Source organism: Entelurus aequoreus, linkage group LG03 (assembly GCF_033978785.1).
Source record: "Entelurus aequoreus isolate RoL-2023_Sb linkage group LG03, RoL_Eaeq_v1.1, whole genome shotgun sequence".
Taxonomy (NCBI): domain Eukaryota; kingdom Metazoa; phylum Chordata; class Actinopteri; order Syngnathiformes; family Syngnathidae; genus Entelurus; species Entelurus aequoreus.
In genome coordinates, this window is record NC_084733.1 from 9,252,579 (window position 1) to 9,274,214 (window position 21,636).

At 39.8% G+C, this 21,636-nt stretch overlaps 1 protein-coding gene across 5 annotated transcripts in view; it reads right to left on the reverse strand.

Moving 5' to 3' along the window:
* The window catches only part of LOC133646103 (rho guanine nucleotide exchange factor TIAM2-like), a 288,867-nt gene that overhangs the window by 70,961 nt on the left and 196,270 nt on the right, over nt 1-21,636 (reverse strand). For all 5 annotated transcript variants that reach the window (XM_062041113.1, XM_062041111.1, XM_062041114.1 and 2 more), the window contains exons 10-15: nt 18,779-18,955; nt 18,264-18,368; nt 18,103-18,181; nt 17,929-18,018; nt 17,643-17,837; nt 13,330-13,421 (exon numbers count right to left, since the gene is read on the reverse strand). In XM_062041113.1, coding sequence (XP_061897097.1) covers nt 13,330-13,421; nt 17,643-17,837; nt 17,929-18,018; nt 18,103-18,181; nt 18,264-18,368; nt 18,779-18,955 — 738 coding nt within the window. The remainder of the gene's footprint in view (nt 1-13,329; nt 13,422-17,642; nt 17,838-17,928; nt 18,019-18,102; nt 18,182-18,263; nt 18,369-18,778; nt 18,956-21,636) is intronic.

A 21,636-nucleotide genomic window follows, 5' to 3' on the forward strand; every position in this document is an offset into this window, starting at 1 on the left:
TTTCATTCCTCAGTGCTCATCCTGCATGAAAGTAATAGGATGTGTTTGTAACCGGTGGGAATGATGCAGTATTGCAAAAAAGTATGGTTATCTAGGGAATTGGTGCAAGTCTGATTTCAGACAGTGTGACTGGACAGTGGACACACACATTCACATCAGGGCTTTCCCTACCTGTAAAGAATCGTGGCACTACACCATGGCAAGATTAATGTCGCCACACCTTCAAAATACGTTTTTTTCTTCTTTTTTTCCACGAAAACACTTTTTTTTAGCAAGAAAACAATTTTATGAATAGATATACTGTATGTAGTCTAGTATTTATGCACTATTGGGCATAATACCTCTTGAATATCATAAAAACTTCCTCATTGCTTTATTTAGAAAAAAACAAAATGTGTCTTTAATGCAATTATTGTTTAAGGTTGTGTGAACTACCCTAATTATTTTGAAATTACTACCAACAACGTCTAAATTTACACCGTGTGCGTTTTCGAACTTCCGTTTGGACGTCTCTGTGTGGAGTGTGGATTGTGTCCCCGTGTGGGTTTTCTCCAGGCACTCCAGTTTCCTCCCACATTACAAAAATATACATGTTAGGTTCAGTGGCAACTGCAAATAGTCCATAGGTATAAATGTGAGACTGAAGGATTGTCTATCTGTGCCCTGCAATTGGCCACGTCAATTTGAGTTAGCTTGCCTATGAACTACCGTAATTTCCGGACTATAAGCCGCTACTTTTTCCCCTCGTTCTGGTCCCTGCGGCTTATACAAGGGTGCGGCTTATTTGCGGCCTGTTCTTCTCCGACACCGACGAAGAGGATTTCGGTGGTTTTAGTACGCAGGAGGAAGACGATGACACAATGATTAAAGACTGACTTTTCATATACCGGTAGGCTGGTTATTTTGATAACGTACAGGCGAGCACTTTGTATTACTTTGCACCGTTGTATTATTTGTACTCTGCACGAATGCTGTTCGCCATGTCAAAGATGTGAAAGTTTGATTGAATGATTGAAAGATTTATTGTTAATAAATGGGACGCTTTGCGTTCCCAAACAGTCATCTCTGTCCCGACAATCCCCTCCGTGGTAGCAGGAACCCCTATATACTACGGTAATTACACATCAAAACCCTGCGGCTTATAGTCGGGTGCGGCTTATATATGGAGCAATCTGTATTTTCCCCTAAATTTAGCTGGTGCGGCTTATAGTCAGGTGCGGCTTATAGTCCGGAAATTACGGTAGTCCATTGTACGTTAGCATTAAGCTAGTGGCATTAGAGCCAATGTTTATCTTGCATAATTGTATTGCTTTTTTAGTTTATTCCAAATTATATTATTAATCTAACATGATTTCTACATGTATGTGCAAGTTATGTGTATATATAATGTACTAAGTTTAGTGTAGTTAGTTTTACAATAACTTTATTGTGTAGAACAGACCTGGGCATTCTGCGGCCCGCGGGCCGCATCCGGCCCTTTGTGCGTCCCTGTCCGGCCCGCGTGAGGCCAATTATAAATTACTAAATAAATTTTAAAAAGTATCTATGTCGAGTGTGCAATACAACGGTGCTGCTTTTGTTTTGAAAATCGTTATTTGTATTACTTCCGTGTGGACGTATGCGTGATTGTGAGTGAATGTGAACAACTGCAATTACAAAATAAAGTTGAAAAAACATCTATGTCCTGCGCGCAATACAACTGTGCTGCTTTTATTTTGAAAAGTATTATTTATGGGCGTGTGTCCGTGTGTAACCTGCGAGTGAAGGTGCACATGCAGCGACAAGTGATGCACGGTTTACACCCGAGACGCCAAAAAGAGAAAAGTTGATGAGGAATGCCGTGTTTTCAACAACACATGAACTGCAAAGCAACGTCCCCTCACCTAAGGTGCGTGCCTGCGCATTTGCGCACTGCTCAAGCGTCTGCTGCGCGCAGCAAGTATATGCCGCGCACCAAATGAAATCCCATCTGAATTATAAACAAAATAAACATATTTATTCTATGGAATTTTGCAATGCAACTTTGAGTGACAGTGACAACAAGCGGCCCTAATGGTGTTCGTCAACACCGTTCAATTGAACACCGTTCAATTATTGTAACGTCTATCGAGATGCTTCGAGGACAGGAATTATATCGATCACTTTATTGAACAAAACTGTTTATATTCGGACATAACCACACCAAAAACATGAGTAAAACAATTCAATCTCGAAAAACTAGTCATTTTCTGCCGTACAAACCAGGCCAAAACCAACTTGTCATCTGTCACCAACACGCATAGCACTAAACCACTGGTGCGTTTAAGGCCACACAAAAAGTCGGACAACTCAAACACCACACAAAGTTACACTATGACTCCTCAGTCATACGTGTGCTTATTTTACTGTCATTTATTATTAATGTTAATTTATATATATTAGTCATGGAATGCTGTTACACACACTATGTTGAAGTATTACTATTATTATTATTATTATTTATCTTACGGTATACATCAAAAATAATATTGAGCAAAATTTAATTGAAATATTGTCGATGTGGCCCTCCAGCAGTGCTCGGGTAGCTCATGCGGCCCCCGGTAAAAATTAATTGCCCACCCCTGGTGTAGAATATCAACAAAAAACCTAAAGTTTTTTTTTTCAAATCTACCGTAATTCAAAAGACTGTTTACATATTTGGCAAACTAAATTGCAATATTCAGTGAGGGCAAAATAAAGTGTGACCTGTGTTACATTTTACAATAATCAATTATTAAAACTGCGTTAAACAAAGAGAGTACAGTCCACCAAGTACAATTCCTTGCATTAAAGCTGATTGTGATTGTGATTCTAATGACATAAGAAAAAAATGTTAATACTAATATTATGAATGGGAATATAACTAATTAATAACACTAATATTTGTTTTTTTAAATATACATCAAGCATTTGTATAGCCTTTTTAAAGAATATATATGTATAACGGTAAATCAAAATTATTATTTATTGTTTATTGTTTATTGAATGGATCCCTATTAGCTGATGCCAAAGCGACTGCTAGTCTTCCTGGGGTCCATATAGGAGCATACAAAATTAAAATACAAAGAATACTTGCATTACCAAACATTATCCATCCATCCATCCATTTCCTACCGCTTATTCCCTTCGGGGTCGCGGGGGGCGCTGGAGCCTATCTCAGCTACAATCGGGCGGAAGGCGGGGTACACCCTGGACAAGTCGCCACCTCATCGCAGGGCCAACACAAATAGACAGACACCATTCACACTCACATTCACACACTAGGGCCAATTTAGTGTTGCCAATCATTATACAATGGAAAAATACAACATAGATAAAAAAGCTAGTTAAACCCAGTATTAAAAATTCATGTCATGTGGGCAGCTGCAATAGGTGTATCTTCAAAGCTGTCTTGAATGACAATTTACTTTGTGAGAGATTAATGTGAGATGGCAACCGATTCCAGAATGATATACATCTATACATGACTGTATGTTTGAGGAGATTAGTCCTGGGAGCAGGAAGTGCCAAATAGCCATTGCTGGCATTCCTAGTGTCATGAATATGTGTGTTAGTTGATTTTAAAAGCTGTTTGTAAAAGTAATCTGGTGATTGATCTAACACAGGGGTCACCAACGCGGTGCCCGCGGGCACCAGGTCGCCCGTAAGGACCAGACGAGTCGCCCGCGGGCCTGTTCTAAAAAAAAATAAAAAATAAATAAATAAATAAAAAATAAAAAAATGTTTTTTTTTGTTTTTTTTTAATTAAATCTACATAGAAAAAACACAAGATACACTTTCAATCAGTGCATCAACCCAAACAACCTCCCCCATGCACACTCATCCACACCCACTCACACAAAAGGGGTTATTTCTTTCTGCTACCAATATTCTGGTTCCCACAACATAGACAACACATCTGCAAGGGACACAGTCCCTGAAGCACACATGATTGTATAGGCTGCTGGTCCACTAACATTTTCATTAATTACTATTTTTTATGTAATTATTTTTATATTGTTTTACTTTCTTTTTTATCCAAGAAAATGTTTTTTATTTATTTATCTTATTTTATTTATTTTTTAAAAAAAGGGCCTTATCTTCAACAGACCAGGTTGTCAATGAAATTAGATTTGTTTAAAGGGTTTTTTAAACCAGGCCCAGTCCAGATAATGTCCAAGTCTGACTCAGCAACACACACCTTCATTTATGTACACAGAAAAAAATTAGGGAACACAACAGATTGCATATAATTTATAAACAAAATTACATTTTCAAAATAAGCATTTATGTACAGTCCAGATTATGTCCAGGTCACTCAAATTAGGGAACACAACAACAGATATCATATAATCTATAAACATAATTATACTTCCAAAATAAGCCTTTGAGGACTTCTCATCTTTTTTCTAATGTTTTTTGGCATCATTATCGTTTTCAACCATGTAACTTTCTAAAGTTAGAAAATACTGAATAAATGTTTTAAAGAAAGTAATACTAAGTGGCGAAGTTGATAGAGTGGCTGTGCCAGCAATCGGAGTGTTGCTGGTTACTGGGGTTCAATTCCCACCTTCTACCTTCCTAGTCACGTCCGTTGTGTCCTTGGGCAAGACACTTCACCCTTTGCCTCTGATGGCTGCTGGTTAGCGCCTTGCATGGCAGCTCCCGCCATCAGTGTGTGAATGTGTGTGTGAATGGGTAAATGTGGAAATACTGTCAAAGCGCTTTGAGTACCTTGAAGGTAGAAAAGCGCTATACAAGTATAACCCATTTATCATTTAAGTGAATATCTGTTTTTGGCCTTAAAAATAGACATTTTACCGAGTACTATAATTAAATTGACTAAATCATGATTGTCAATGAACTCTCCTAAAATAACAGAAACCACATTAAGCTTCATAAACAAACCAATCCTTAAACACATTTTTTCAACTTCCACCCAAAACAAAGACACAATATGACAATACCAAAACAAATGCAGGGTGGATTCAGGCTCCTGACAACAAAATCGGCAATAATCTGACTCTGTCATATTCCATAATTTTAAAATTTTCCCTGTGGGTAAGAAGTTATAAATAATTTTAATTTGAAAATAACGATTTTGCACATCGATAGTGGTTTTATAGATTAGTTTGAATATGGCATCCCATGGCAACGGGCAGTCAAAAAAGTCCTCCCATTTTCCATTTGTGTTGTATGAGGCAGCCTTCAAAGATTTCTTTATTAAATAAAAATTATATATTTTTCCATTTATTTTAGTTCCTTTTTGCCAACTAGAATTTCTTATTAGAGGTTTACAAACTAATAATTTAGTAGTTCCATAATTAATTATTTGTTTCCATCTTTTCCCAATTACTCCAGTTAGTTGATAAAATGAAAAGCTTGAGCAAGCATCACCATACATAGCTCTAAATTCATCATACTTCATAATTTTACCATTCTCATTGATAATATCATTGACAAAAATGACTCCTCTTTCAAACATATTTTTCCAAAAGAAAGGCTTTCCATCTATTACAATATTAGAGTTCATCCATATTAACTGCTGCAAAATATCGTCTCTTTTTTCTGGCACATAAAATTGAAAACACCACTATGAGTGGATTGTTTCCTTTATGAACCCCGCCATGTTTCCCAGCAGACTCTCTGGGAGGGGATCACTTGTAAAAAAGGATACAATTTATCTTGATACAGTACATGTTTTTTGTCCAACAGGACATTTGTGTACCACTCAATGTTTAAATACATCTTTGGAACAATTGATGCTTTTAAAGACAGACACATTTTATTGAATAAACATTTGGGAGAAAAATGTGTGTGTTTAAAAATTCAGTTTGTTAAATGATAGTGTTTTAAAATGCAGTGTAAAAAATCAGAGCTGGAAAAAAATCTCTCGTCTGGTCCTTACGGGCGACCTGGTGCCCGTGGGCACCGCGTTGGTGACCCCTGGCCTAGATCTTCCAGATTTTCTGGGACAACAACACCAAGTATGTTAACTGGTCCATCTGTCCACAAAACAGGCACTTTGCATTCCATTCGAAAGGACGTTCCCTTTAGATTTCCGATCCTTAACATTTTACATTTATCATAATTAAGCTTAAGGCCAGATTGCTGTGAAAATATGTCCAAAAGATTAAGAAGGTTCCGCAAACAATGAGGAAAAATCTTATCTTTGTGAATCAGCCTTTTCTGACATGAACTTCATCAAGAACAAACACAGAACACGCCTCACTGATGCACATCTGCAAGACTCACTCAGAGTTGCAGTGTCAAGTTACACACCAGAGTACAACACACTAGTTAACAGCATGCAATGCCAGGCTTCCCACTAACTGACAAAGAAACAGATAACAGATTTGGTGTCCAGTTCAAAGTGTGACATGATTTAAAAATTTGAGAGTTGACTTTTGTATTTTACATGAGTTATTATTTGTACAAACATGGTGCAAAGTAATTCATGATTTGTTAAAAAATGTTAGTGGCTAGCTAGTTAAAATGGGATATTGTGATTTCACAAGACTGTCTTAGAAGTGATCATTTGAAAATGTTCAATTTGAAAAATGTGCACTTAGAGAAAATATAAAAATAAAGTGTTGCATATTGATATTTATCTGTTTCTATATATATTTATTGTGAGAAATCATTAAGATGATCAGTGTTTCCACAAAGATAAATATAATTAATTATTAATAATAACAGAGTTAAAGGTAAATTGAGCATATTGGCTACTTCTGGCAATTTATTTAAGTGTGTATCTAACTGGTAGCCCTTCGCATTAATCAGTACCCAAGACGTAGCCCTTGGTTTCAAAAAGGTTGGTGACCCCTGATCTAACATGATAGTTCTAAAGAACATAAGGAGACTACAATGCATCTTTTGTTCAACAGACAACCAGGACAGGCGTGAATGCATGAATGAAATATTAGTGCGCAAAGAACATTTAAAGGCTTACTGAAACCCACTACTACCGACCACGCAGTCTGATAGTTTATATATCAATGATGAAATCTTAACATTGCAACACATGCCAATATGGCCGGGTTAACTTATAAAGTGCAATTTTAAATTTCCCGCCACACTTCCGGTTGAAAACGTCTAGATATGATGACGTATGCGCGTGAGGGAATCAGTTGATGCGGAAGTATTGGTACCCCATTGAATACAATACAAAAAAGCTCTGTTTTCATTTCAAAATTCCACAGTATTCTGGACATCTGTGTTGGTGAATCTTTTGCAATTTTAATGAACAATGGAGACTGCAAAGAACAAAGTTGTAGGTGGGATCGGTGTATTAGCAGCGGACTACAGCAACACAGCCAGGAGGACAGAGATGGATAGCAGACGCGCTAGCCGCCGAACTCACCTTAACTTCCTCCGTCTCGCCGACCGCATCTGTGATCGGGTGAAGTCCTTCGTCGCACCGTCGATCGCTGGAACGCAGGTGAGCACGGGTGTTGATGAGCAGATGAGGGCTGGCTGGCGTAGGTGGATAGCTAATGTTTTTTATCATAGCTCTGTGAGGTCCGGTTGCTAAGTTAGCTTCAATGGCGTCGTTAGCAACAGCATTGTTAACCTTCGCCAGGCTGGAAAGCATTAACCGTGTAGTTACATGTCCATGGTTTAATAGTATTGTTGATCTTCTGTCTATCCTTCCAGTCAGGGATTTATTTATTTTGTTTCTATATGCAGTTAAGCACGATGCTATCACGTTAGCTCCGTAGCTAAAGTGTTTCGTCGATGTATTGTCGTGGAGATAAAAGTCACCGTGAATGTCCATTTCGCGTTCTCGACTCTCATTTTCAAGAGTATATAGTATCCGAGGTGGTTTAAAATACAAATCTGTGATCCACAATAAAAAAAGGAGAGAGTGTGGAATCCAATGAACCCTTGTACCTAAGTTACGGTCAGAGCGAAAAAAGATACGTTCTGCACTGCACGCTAGTCCTTCACTTTCACGTTCCTCATCCACGAATCTTTCATCCTCGCTCAAATTAATGGGGTAATCGTCGCTTTCTCGGTCCGAATCGCTCTCGCTGCTGGTGTAAACAATAGGAAAATATGAGCAGTCCTTCCTCTGGTGTCGTCATGCTACTTCCGGTAGGGGCAAGGCTTTTTTTTTTACCAGAGACCAAAAGTTGCGAACTTTATCGTCTTTGTTCTACCGTATTTCCTTGAATAGCCGCAGGGGCGTTAATTAATTTAAAACCTCCTGTCACACCTGCGTTTACCGGAAACCGGCGGGATGGCCGTGCATGCGGTAATTATTTTAAAACCTCTTCTCACTCCGGCGTTTACCAAAAGGAATCCATAAAATTTAGGCGTGCGCTTTGAGTGTGATGTAAGCATACCATCATGAAAAGCACATTTAATTAAAAAAAACGTTATTATGGTCTTACCTGTACTTATAAATGGAGTCCATTTGCAGCTCCTTCTGACCAAAAGCATCGATAACTTGTTTATAGAAGTCTTCCTTATTTTCTTTCTTCAGTTTTAAAAGTCTCTGTTTCGATGGAGATATTCCTTTAATTATTACCTCCTGCTTCGATTGAAAGTCCAGTTTAGAAAACTGTTTTATTTTATGTATGTAATCCTCCATTTTAAAAGTTCAGGCAGAGGACAGAAAAAAAAATCTCTTGCTGCGTGTGTTCACTTCTTCTGCAGTACCGGAAGTCGCAAGAAGGATCACTAGCGCGGCAGCGCCCTCTACCACCAGGAGGCGGGAGTCATTTAATGACTTATACAGTATTTCACACACGCAGCTACGGTATATTAATAAAACATAGCTGCTTACTGTTCTCTTTAGCATACTGTACAGGTATTCAATAGCTTGGACCTTAAATCCTACTGAAAAGCTCTTTATCTTTTTTCCTTTGTGCGATTGTAAACTACTGAAAGCAGTTTCCTCCATTTTGAAAATGAGGACAGATGCGTCACTCGTGACGTAACGAATTTGACCCGGTGGAAGTTCTAGCCATATGCTAAATATTTTGCGAAACGAGTTTGACCCGGCGAAAATTACAGACATGCGATAATAAAATTAATATTTTGCGAAACGAATTTGATCCAGCTTCAATAATAAACCGGCGATAAGGCCAAGCATGCGTTAATTATTTTGAGAAACGAGTTTGACCCGGCAGTAATTCTAGACGTGCGAATACTATATTCCCTGCGCCAATTCAAGGAAATACGGTATACTAAATCCTTTCAGAAAAAATATGGCAATATCGCGAAATGATCAAGTATGACACATAGAATGGATCTGCTATCCCCGTTTGAATAAAAACAAATCATTTCAGTAGGCCTTTAAGTACCAGTCTAGCCGCTCTGTTCTGAACAAGTTGCAGTTTGTTCAGGTCAGACTTAGTCGTAGCGGACCATATTATAGGACAGTAATGAAGATGACAGAAAACCAAGGACTGCATGACTTGACCCATTGTTGAGGATGTCAAGAAGATGGAGCACTTCCCGACCATGGCTAAACCTCTTCCCATTTTCATTAAAATACCATCAATATGATCGGACCATGACAGTTGACTGTCTAATAGCACACCAAGCAGTTTTGCTTTTTTGACCTGCTCAATAGGTATATCTGACATTGAAATATGAAGCTGAGGGTCATCAACAAGCATATGCCTGGATCCAAAAACAATCCTTTTTGTTTTGTCAATATTCACAACAAGTTTACTATCACTTACCCAGCGTGACACTCTCTCCAGGTCCTGATTTAAGTTATTTCCTAAGTCATTTAAGGTAGAGGCAGTACTGTACAGAGTTGTGTCATCTGCATACATAACCATATTGGTGTTTGTTGTAACACAGGGAAGATCATTAGTAAAAATAATAAAAAGTAAAGGACCTAAGCAGCTTCCTTGAGGCACGCCGCAGTAATTGTACTTGCGTTCAGATAGGCTACCATTAAAACACTTCCTGATAGATAGCTCAACATCCAAGAAAGTGACATACTATTAAAACCATATTTTCTCAGTTTGGAGATCATTATGTTGTGATCTACGACATCGAATGCCGCACTAAAGTCAATCAGGACAGGACCAACCATCTTCTTGATATCCATTTGTGACAGCCAGTCATCAGTCAGCTGATCTAAAGCAGTAGATGTTGAGTGACCTTGCCTATAAGCATGCTGGGAACACAACATCAGTTTGTTGTAGGTAAAGTAATCTTGAATTTGTTTGAAAACAACTTTTTCCATCAATTTACTAAGAACAGGAAGTACTGTATAAGTCGCTCCGGAGTATAAGTCGCACCGGCCAAAAATGCATAATAAAGAAGGAAAAAAACATATATAAGTCACACTGGAGTATAAGTCGCATTTTTGGGGGAAATGTATTTGATAAAACCCAACACCAAGAATAGACATTTGAAAGGCAATTTACAAACCTCGTTTCCATATGAGTTGGGAAATTGTGTTAGATGTAAATATAAACGGAATACAATGATTTGCAAATCCTTTTCAACCCATACTCAATTGAATGCACTACAAAGACAATATACTTGATGTTCAAACTCATAAACTTTTTTTTTTTTTTGCAAATAATAATTAACTTAGAATTTCATGGCTGCAACACGTGCCAAAGTAGTTAGGAAAGGGCATGTTCACCACTGTGTTACATGGCCTTTCCTTTTAACAACACTCAGTAAACGTTTGGTAACTGAGGAGACACATATTTTAAGATTCTCAGGTGGAATTCTTTCCCATTCTTGCTTGATGTACAGCTTAAGTTGTTCAACAGTCCGGGGGTCTCCGTTGTGGTATTAGGCTTCATAATGCGCCACACATTTTCAATGGGAGACAGGTCTGGACTACAGGCAGGCCAGTCTAGTACCCACACTCTTTTACTATGAAGCCACGTTGATGTAACACGTGGCTTGGCATTGTTTTGCTGAAATAAGCAGGGGCGCCCATGGTAACGTTGCTTGGATGGCAACATATGTTGCTCCAAAACCTGTATGTACCTTTCAGCATTAATGGCGCCTTCACAGATGTGTAAGTTATCCATGTCTAGGGCACTAATACACCCCCATACCATCACAGATGCTGGCTTTTCAACTTTGCGCCTATAACAATCCGTATGGTTCTTTTCCTCTTTTGTCCGGAGGACACAACGTCCACAGTTACCAAAAACAATTTGAAATGTGGACTCGTCAGACCACAGAACACTTTTCCACTTTGTATCAGTCCATCTTAGATGAGCTCAGGCCCAGCGAAGCAGACCGCGTTTCTGGGTGTTGTTGATAAACGGTTTTCGCCTTGCATAGGAGAGTTTTAACTAGCACTTACAGATGTAGCGACCAACTGTAGTTACTGACAGTGGGTTTCTGAAGTGTTCTTGAGCCCATGTGGTGATATCCTTTATACACTGATGTCGCTTGTTGATGCAGTACAGCCTGAGGGATCGAAGGTCACGGGCTTAGCTGCTTACGTGCAGTGATTTCTCCAGATTCTCTGAACCCTTTGATGATATTACGGACCGTAGATAGTGAAATCCCTAAATTCCTTGCAATAGCTGGTTGAGAAAGGTTTTTCTTAAACTGTTCAACAATTTGCTCACGCATTTGTTGACAAAGTGGTGACCCTCGCCCCATCCTTGTTTGTGAATGACTGAGCATTTCATGGAATCTACTTTTATACCCAATCATGGCACCCACATGTTCCCAATTTGCCTGTTCACCTGTGGGATGTTCCAAATAAGTGTTTGATGAGCATTCCTCAACTTTATCAGTATTTATTGCCACCTTTCCCAACTTCTTTGTCACATGTTGCTGGCATCAAATTCTAAAGTTAATGATTATTTGCCAAAAAAAAAAAGGTATCAGTTTGAACATCAAATATGTTGTCTTTGTAGCATATTCAACTGAATATGGGTTGAAAATGATTTGCAAATCATTGTATTCCGTTTATATTTACATCTAACACAATTTCCCAACTTATATGGAAATGGGGATTGTAAAACAAATAAAGAATAGTGAACAACATGCTGAATAAGTGTACGTTATATGACGCATAAATAACCAACTGAGAACGTGCCTGGTATGTTAACGTAGCATATTATGGTAAGAGTCATTCAAATAACTATAACATATAGAACATGCTATATGTTTACCAAACAATCTGTCACTCCTAATCGCTAAATCCGATGAAATCTTATATGTCTAGTCTCTTACGTGAATGAGCTAAATAATATTATTTGATATTTTACGGTAATGTGTTAATAATTTCACACATAAGTCGCTCCTGAGTATAAGTCGCACCCCCGGCCAAACTATGAAAAAAACTGCGACTTATAGTCCGGAAAATACGGTATGCTTATTGGTCTACTGTTTTTACCAGTAAAATCTTTATTTTTGTCCTTGAGTAGAGGGATGACCTTGGCCTCCTTCCAACCCCCAGGACAGACTCCATATCTTAATGATTTATTAAATATATGACAAATCGGAGTTGATATATGGCATGCCGCAATTCTTAACAATTTGCCATCTAGCATGTCCGTACCAGCAGGTTTATCAGATGGCAGTGATAACAACAGTTTGTCAATATCAGAACTACTAACTGGTACAAAATCGAACCTGCAGTTTTTACCCTTCATTATATGATTTTCAATTAATGTGCATGAGGAGGAGCCATCAGAAGGCGTCATATTTACTCTCAGATTTTCCACCTTGTTTGTGAAGTAATTATTAAAATATGTGGCAATTTCCATTGGCTTAGTCAGGTAAGCTCCATCAACTTCTATATACGAATTTGTTTTACATGATGTTGATCTTCCCATTATTTGATTTAAAATTTTCCACAATTGTTTTCCATCATGTCTAACGTCATAGATCTTTGTCTGATAATATACCTTTTTATTACCTCTATTTATTTTAGTTACACGATTTCTTAATTTACGATAGATCATCTCATCAGAAAGTAGACCAGAAGAGTCCGCCAACTTTTCAGCCTGGTTACGTTACTTCATAAGTGCTTTGAGCTCATTCCCTAACCAGGGGGCGCCATTTGCCTTGACAGTTGTTTTCCTGACAGGAGCATGCTTATCAGCAATCTGCAAAAATAACTTCATGAATGTGCTCAAAGCAGCTTCAGGATCATCCTCAAGACACACAGTTTATTATCATTATCATTATTATCATGTCACATATGATGATGTCATGATGACGACACCCCTAGCTACACCCCCACCGCCACGTATATAGTGGCAATCTGGGGGAAACCCTGCACATGTATGCTAAAATAACAGAAACGTACTGTACATAAAGTAGGTGTTTGTATGACAATAGAAATAGCAGCAGCACATACACACATGCTCCACCCACCTTGCTGAGTTGAACAGGCCTATGTGAGCAGTGGGAGTGACTCTCTAGCCCAGTGCACAAGGACTGGCTACTTTCCGCTGCAGTGCACAAATCTGTGAAGACCAAAACAAAGGGGTTTAATTGAAGGTCTGCATGTTTCTTATATCTCTGCTTCTCTGAAAAGTAGGCCTGTTGAAGGACACTATTTTAGTGACAACATAACACAAACAATAGCGTCTGAATACCATCAGAGGCGCCTACAAGTCTCACAGCTTCCATTTGTCTCTAGTCTTAGAATGACAATGGCATCAAATGTATGGCCACTAAAAACAGCTGCAGATGTGACTATGAATTCCATTTTAAATGTAAATGTGATGAGTTGACAAGGTATTTTTAAATCCTGTTCTGATAACATATTTCTAATATGGACTATAGCTCATTAAATTTGAGGTTCCTGTTCCAGACTGTAGCAGTTGGCACATGAAATACTTTACCCTTGATACTAGACTGGGAGGAGAGCCAATGTGACAGCAGGAAACAAAAGAAAAATTCTGGACCTCCTATGGAGCTCAAAATGTCCTTTCTGAACCGGCATATATCGCCAACCAAAAAGCAGACTGCTCTAGACAAGATATTTAACCTGAATTTGATTGACTTTTCTTACACATTTGGGAATCAAGATGACAGGCATTTTAGAGACATTATTTCATTAAATCATTTGTGTAATTTGACAACTGCTAATTCACCTTGTTCAGCATTTATGGCCAGCCTCGTCAAAACAGCCTGGGATAATGTGCCCTCTAGTGACAGAGAAGAAACCTGCAGGCACTTTGATCACTATTTACTGTAATGAGGCATTCAAAGTCATTAATCCCTTTGGATTTAATTAAAGATACACCAAGGAAAGGCAATGATAATGGATTACTACCTTTAGGATAGATACGAGAAAGTGTTCTGACTGCTGAACATTGAAGCATTAAAAACATATATGCACATGCTGGGGGAGTATGAGTTGCACAGTGTGGTACATGTCATTTAAAGAGGGCTGCTTATTATTTAGTTTATTTTGGAAGGACAATTTGTTCTCCCCGTGACTGCGTGGGTTCCCTCCAGGCATACTTGCCAACCTTGAGACCTCCGATACCGGGAGGTGGGGGGTGGGGGGGGTGGTCGGGGTGGGGGGCGTGGTTAAGAGGGGAATATATTTAAACTAGAATTCACCAACTCAAGTATTTCATATATATATATATATATATATATATATATATATATATATATATATATATATATATATATATATATATATATATATATATATATGTGAATTATAGTGAATTCTAGCTATATATATATTTATTTATTTTATTATACATATAAATAAAAGAAATACTTGAATTTCAGTGTTCTGGAGGCTATCCAGTAGATGGCAGTATTGTCCTGTTTAAGAGTGTCACAACATTGCTGTTTACGGCAGACGAACTGCTTTACGGTAGACTAAACGTGACTGCTGTTGTTGTGTGTTGTTACCGCGCTGGGAGGACGTTAATGAAACTGCCTAACAATAAACCCACATAAGAAACCAAGAACTCGCCCTCGATCATTCTACAGTTATGATGTCATTGGGCAGGCAAGCTGTTTATATTGTGGGAAAGCGGACGTGAGAACAGGCTGTCCCCACTCAGGTCCGCATTGAGCTGGAGGGGGCGTGGCCTCCAGCTCCGGCTGAATACCGGGAGTTTGTCGGGAGAAAATTTCTGCCGGGAGGTTATCGGGAGAGGCGCTGAATACCGGGAGTCTCCCGGTAAAAACGGGAGGGTTGGCAAGTATGCCTCCAGGTACTCCAGCTTCCTCCCACCTCCAAAGACATGCACTTGGGGATAGGTTGATTGGCGACACAGTGTGTGAATGTGAGTGTGAATGTTGTCTGTCTATCTGTGTTGGTCCTGTGATGAGGTAGCGACTTGTCCAGGGTGTAGCCCGCCTTCCACCCGAATGCAGCTGAGATAGGCTGCAGCACCCCCCGCAACCCCGAAAGGGACAAGCGGTAGAAAATGGATGGATGGAATTCTCAGAAAAAGAAGTACTGCTTTTGAACATTCTGCTGACATATGTCACAAGATCTCGCAAGATTAAAACGTGAAAATAGTTATTGTTTTGAGAACAGCTGCCTTGCAGGCAGAACGCAGTGAGAAGTGTGTGGGTTTTTTTAATAGTCAGAAACATATCGGTCTGGCCGTGAGCGAAAAATTGGGACTGCACATTAAGTGTTTTGCACACACATGAAACAGAGAGCTGGCAAATAATTAGTCTTGGTGCTCCCTGTGGCAGCAGCACCAGTCGCCCGCCAAGACGGGCATGGCAAGAGAGACGCACTGCCGCTCTCCTTCATTTGAGTTCGACAGCCAGTTGGGCACATGTGTATGTCCAAACAGGCTAAACTGTTAATCACGGACGCCAAGACATGACAGAAAAGCACTCCAGACACACTGGATTGCTTTCCCCAGCAGCAAGATGCCACTGCGAGATGCACAGAGATGTAGAGACCATTTGAAGACCCCGCAAAGCTCCTCAAAAAATACATTTATTTATATTAACATAATTTTTACCCGAGACTGTTGGCTGCAGGCTGGAGCCTCCGGTCTCATTCCCTCCTGCCCACTCTGATGTTTATAAAATAAATATTTATGTGTTTATATGTCCATGACATTTTGCAAAAGACTGTTTGTCAACATGGGCAAGTTCGAAGTTGAATCAACTGCTAAATTCTATTTGGGACCAAAAGAGAAGGTAGGATAAAGTATTATTTTCATCTAATCGCACCGATGTGCGACGTAAGTATCAGACTGTATCTTTTTTTAAATGTACACTGTTGAAATATATATCTTGAAGATGAACATCACTGCTCTTTGTTCTGATACTTTTGGAGCAAGTGGGACACAGAAGGGTTAAAGGCCTACTGAAACCCACTACTACCGACCACGCAGTCTGATAGTTTATATATCAATGATGAAATCTTAACATTGCAACACATGCCAATACGGCCGGGTTAACTTATAAAGTGCAATTTTGAATTTCCGGCTAAACTTCCGGTTGAAAACGTCTATGTATGATGACGTATGCGTGTGACGTCAATCGTTGAAACGGAAGTATTCGGACACATTGTATCCAATACAAAAAGCTCGGTTTTCATCGCAAAATTCCACAGTATTCTGGACATCTGTGTTGGTGAATCTTTTGCAATTTGTTTAATGAACAATGAAGACTGCAAAGAAGAAAGATTTAGGTGGGATCGGTGTATTAGCGGCTGGCTACAGCAACACAACCAGGAGGAATTTGACTTGGATAGCAGACGCGCTATCCGGTGCTAGCCGCCGACCGCACGGATGATCGGGTGAAGTCCTTCGTCCTTCCGTCGATCGCTGGAACGCAGGTGAGCACGGGTGTTGATGAGCAGATGAGGGCTGGCGTAGGTGGATAGCTAATGTTTTTAGCATAGCTCTGTGAGGTCCCGTTGCTAAGCTAGCTTCAATGGCGTCGTTAGCAACAGCATTGTTAAGCTTCGCCAGGCTGGAAAGCATTAACCGTGTAGTTACATGTCCATGGTTTAATAGTATTGTTGATCTTCTGTCTATCCTTCCAGTCAGGGGTTTATTTCTTTTGTTTCTATCTGCAGTTAAGCCCGATGCTATCACGATAGCTCCGTAGCTAAAGTGCTTCGCCGATGTATTGTCGTGGAGATAAAAGTCACTGTGAATGTCCATTTCGCGTTCTCGACTCTCATTTTCAAGAGGATATAGTATCCGAGGTGGTTTAAAATACAAATCCGTGATCCACAGTAGAAAAAGGAGAGTGTGTGGAATCCAATGAGCCAGCTTGTACCTAAGTTACGGTCAGAGCAAAAAAAGATGCGTCCTGCACTGCACTCTAGTCCTTCTCTCTCACGTTCCTCATCCACAAATCTTTCATTCTGGCTCAAATTAATGGGGTAATCGTCGCTTTCTCAGTCCGAATCGCTCTCGCTGCTGGTGTAAACAATGGGGATATGTGAGGAGCCTTTCAACCTGTGACGTCACGCTACTTCCGGTACAGGCAAGGCTTTTTTTTATCAGCGACCAAAAGTTGCGAACTTTATCGTCAATGTTCTCTACTAAATCCTTTCAGCAAAAATATGGCAATATCGCGAAATGATCAAGTATGACACATAGAATGGATCTGCAATCCCGTTTAAATAAAAAAAAATTCATTTCAGTAGGCCTTTAAATTGCAATCTAAAAGGACCCCCTCCTTATACTCAGAAGCCCAATTAGTGAATACATTAATTTATACTGACACACCTGAGGAGGACTTGGCTCTGAGCTTGCCTACTGGAGGAGCTAGGTGGTTGACTGCACTGTTTAGCGGCAGTGGTCCATCCCGCATAAGGCGCAAGTCAAGGGTTTCCCCAGCAAACAGCGTCTGGATTGGTGTAAGGTCTAGGCCTGACACATAGCGGCCATTAAGCATCAAAACCTCATCCCCTGGACGCAGACCTGGAACGCAAACAAAATATGTTGGTAGAGGCGCCATTCACATGCAACACAAACAATGTATTTCATGTCGTTTTGTCATTGTTGTTTGTACCTTCACTAAAGGCCAATCCATCAGGGAGCACCTCACTGACAAAGATCCGACTGTTTTTATGGCTGTCTATATTCCCTGTCACTGCAAACCCTGGGAGGAGGAAGACAACCAGAATGTTGGACAATGATGCATCTGCAATGGTGGTTGACACATTCATTTTTGAGATCGACTCACCAAAATCGCAAATGCTGCTCGTTCTGCTCATACTTAGAGTAAACACGTTAACTGGGACCACCTCCAAATGACCACTCATCTACAAAGTAGTATCAGACAGATTAATGCAATGAAATAAACAAGCGGATAATAAAGATGTACACTTAGATTGTTCTCCTCACCAAATCACAGACGAGCTCACTGGGAGCAACACATCGAATCTCTGTGTTGTTTCCTGCCTGCCTGTGCAGACGAAGTCGATGCAAGTCTGGGTCCAGCTGTTTAGCCTGTTTACACAAGAGATTCAAATGCTCAGCAGCTTGTTTGCGCAGACTTATCCAACGTATTTCATGCACCAAAGCTTGGTTTGACAGCTGTGCTATGATAAAAGCGTGAATTATTCACAGATTTTACACTCAACAATAAGCGGTAAACAAAATTGCCTCCATGGGATTACTGCCTATATGTCAATCTTATGTGACCTTGTGAAGTTGACATTGGATGAATAAGTGCGTTGCTTTAAGTACGTCTTTTGTGAGCATTGGCTCTAGCAATGCCAATTCAAAAAGTAATTTGACAATGCTATTTTTTTAGGAATATTATTTAAATTATGAAATTATGTATATGCAAATGTTATAGCTTCACAAATTTGCTACAACCATCAGGCGTTTTGCTCTCTCGCTGTAATCACCCTCACCTTGGAGGCCTCTGAGAGGACGTCCGCAGCTGTCTGCTCCCTTCCAACATTAACTCGGGTTGTCAAGCCATCTGGCATGTGGACACAGGTTACCACGTCTGTACCACAACTGATACTATCCCACACTCCGCCCTCAAGGGGCAACATGGAGTGGATATTAGTGAGCATGTCCATCTTCTGTAGAGTGATGGGAACAGACAAGAAGAAAAAGAGATGATCAGAGTAAGATAACGCAGGGTTAAAGGCAAAAAAAGAAGTAAAGGCAAGTAAACAAGGTTTTGAAAGAGGAGCGGGAACAGCACAGATCAATGCAGCTCCATTTGTTGAATAGCTCAGCTGTGCATCAAACATTTCAGCCAACATGTGCAGCCTTTCAGAAAGTTATCTGATATAGACAGTCACGCTTTGTCGTGACCATGTTCACAAGAACAATGATGAGGGTCAAATGACAAGTAGTGGCAGCAAAATATATTTTTTAACACACAACACAATAACAATTAAATTATATGAGTTAAAGTGATGTCTTAGGTAACTCTTAAAATGTTGAAACAGATTTTTTTGGAAGGGGGGGCAGCATAAATAATGAAGTTTCAGATGGGTATTAAAGCAGAGCCTTTTAGCCCTCATATTTGCCTCCTAGGCAGCGAAGAGGCAGGGTTATGCCTTAGACTTTATGTCTCTAGAAGGAAAAGCGCCACTGAGGCATTCTGGGTCTGTGGCAGACACCAAATTACAGCGTGTGACCACAATTGTTAAGGTACTGGATTTGGAGGAAACAGTGAACCAAACCTCATTGAATGAGGCAGTGTAGTGATTCAGCACTCTGGAAAAAGATGACACGAAGCTGTGGTTTAGACAAGAACACTAAATGCCTTAGCAACTGGAATGAACCGGGGCCACACCAACGTTTGAGTAGTGTGTGACAGTGTGTGTGTGTCTAAGGCTTTTGGAGTTGATCGGCAGGTGATGTGTTTCAGAAAACGTGGACTAAGACCCTCACCCACCCAAACAAAAAGCCAAATAACATGCTATACACTATAAATAGTTCCAGCTGAGATAAACATGGGAACACACTAGCCCTTCCCGATCCTTATGACAGCAGATTTCTGCCCAAAATGTTTCCTTAGTGAGTAGTGATTGATAAATACAAGGTGCTACTTAAAGACTCACCTTTACCAATCCATGTAGGGATGTGAGGTTAGTGCTCACTCACCGGTTATGCAAAAACAAGGCAACACAGCCACTGGTTATATAACCACCCCATTTGTGTCCCCGCATAATGGCGTGACTGGAAACTTAAGATTTGGTTGCCTCTACTGACCTTAGCAGCAGCTGACTTAACACTGTACACCCATTGATGGTCACAGAGGGTTACAATCGGCCAACGGTTGCCTGGTCGACCTACCAATGAGCAAGTAGCAGGGCTGCTGGGAAGGCAAAAGCTTCAACATTGACAAGAAAAGTACCCTCTTTGGTGTGCCAGTGTACGCTACTTATGTTTGCATTCAAAAGGAAAGTTCAGTTTTTCCTCTCAAAAGCGGAACACTTTCTAAAAACAAAAATGAGAAGGAACTGACAGACGGTGGCAACTGGATAAATACCACCTTTCTGCGCCACTTAGCAACCAAAGAACACAAATACTTGAGCCTGGACTAAAATAGATAGGTTGACTTTAGAGAATAAACAGTGTGAACAATTTCAGACAATTTTCCTCTATTACGTCTATTAAAGCAGCATTACTCTTAGTTTCCTTAAAGGTCCACACAATGTACTTCTTTACACTCTGAGACAGTGATGTAGTCCATAAGGGCAAAGTGCCCACTGGATGGAGGACGTAACCATCAGTAGCAATAGGCAGAATGAGTGTCTGTCCAACATGGATAAAAAAAAATTCCTATAATTTATTAATTATTATTTTTTCTTACAGTCAAAATGATCTACACTGGGAAACAAATTATAAATGGGGCCAGATAGAGGTGGGGAAAATGATCGATTATTCGATGCATGATGATTGGAACGAGGAGGATTTTGAATTGATGGACAAATGTCAAAACATCGTTTATGTACAGTTGTGGTCAAAAGTTTACATACACTTGTAAAGAACATAATGTCATGGCGGTCTTGAGTTTCCAATAATTTCTACAACTCTTATTTTTTTGTGATAGAGTGATTGGAGCACATACTTGTTTGTCACAAAAAACATTCATGAAGTTTGGTTGTTTTATGAATTTATTGTGGGTTTACTGAAAATGTGACCAAATCTGCTGGGTCAAAAGTATACATACAGTATATGCATACATATATTTGGTTACATGTCCCTTGGCAAGTTTCACTGCAATAAGGCGCTTTTGGTAGCCATCCACAAGCTTCTGGTTGAATTTTTGACCACTCCTCTTGACAAAGTTGGTGCAGTTCAGCTAAATGTGTTGGTTTTCTGACATGGACTTGTTTCTTCAGCATTGTCCACATGTTTAATTTAGGACTTTGGGAAGGCCATTCAAAAACCTTAATTCTAGCCTGATTTAGCCATTCCTTTACCACAATTTTTGTTTCATTTGACCACAGAACTTTCCTCCAGAAGTGAAGTGAAGTGAATTACATTTATATAGCGTTTTTTCTCAAGTGACTCAAAGCGCTTTACATTGTGAAACCCAATATCTAAGTTACATTTAAACCAGTGTGGGTGGCACTGGGAGCAGGTGGGTAAAGTGTCTTGCCCAAGGACACAACGGCAGTGACTAGGATGGCGGAAGCGGGGATCGAACCTGCAACCCTCAAGTTGCTGGCACGGCCGCTCTACCAACCGAGCTATACCGTCTCCAGAAGGTCTTATCCTTATCCATGTGATGTCAGATGAC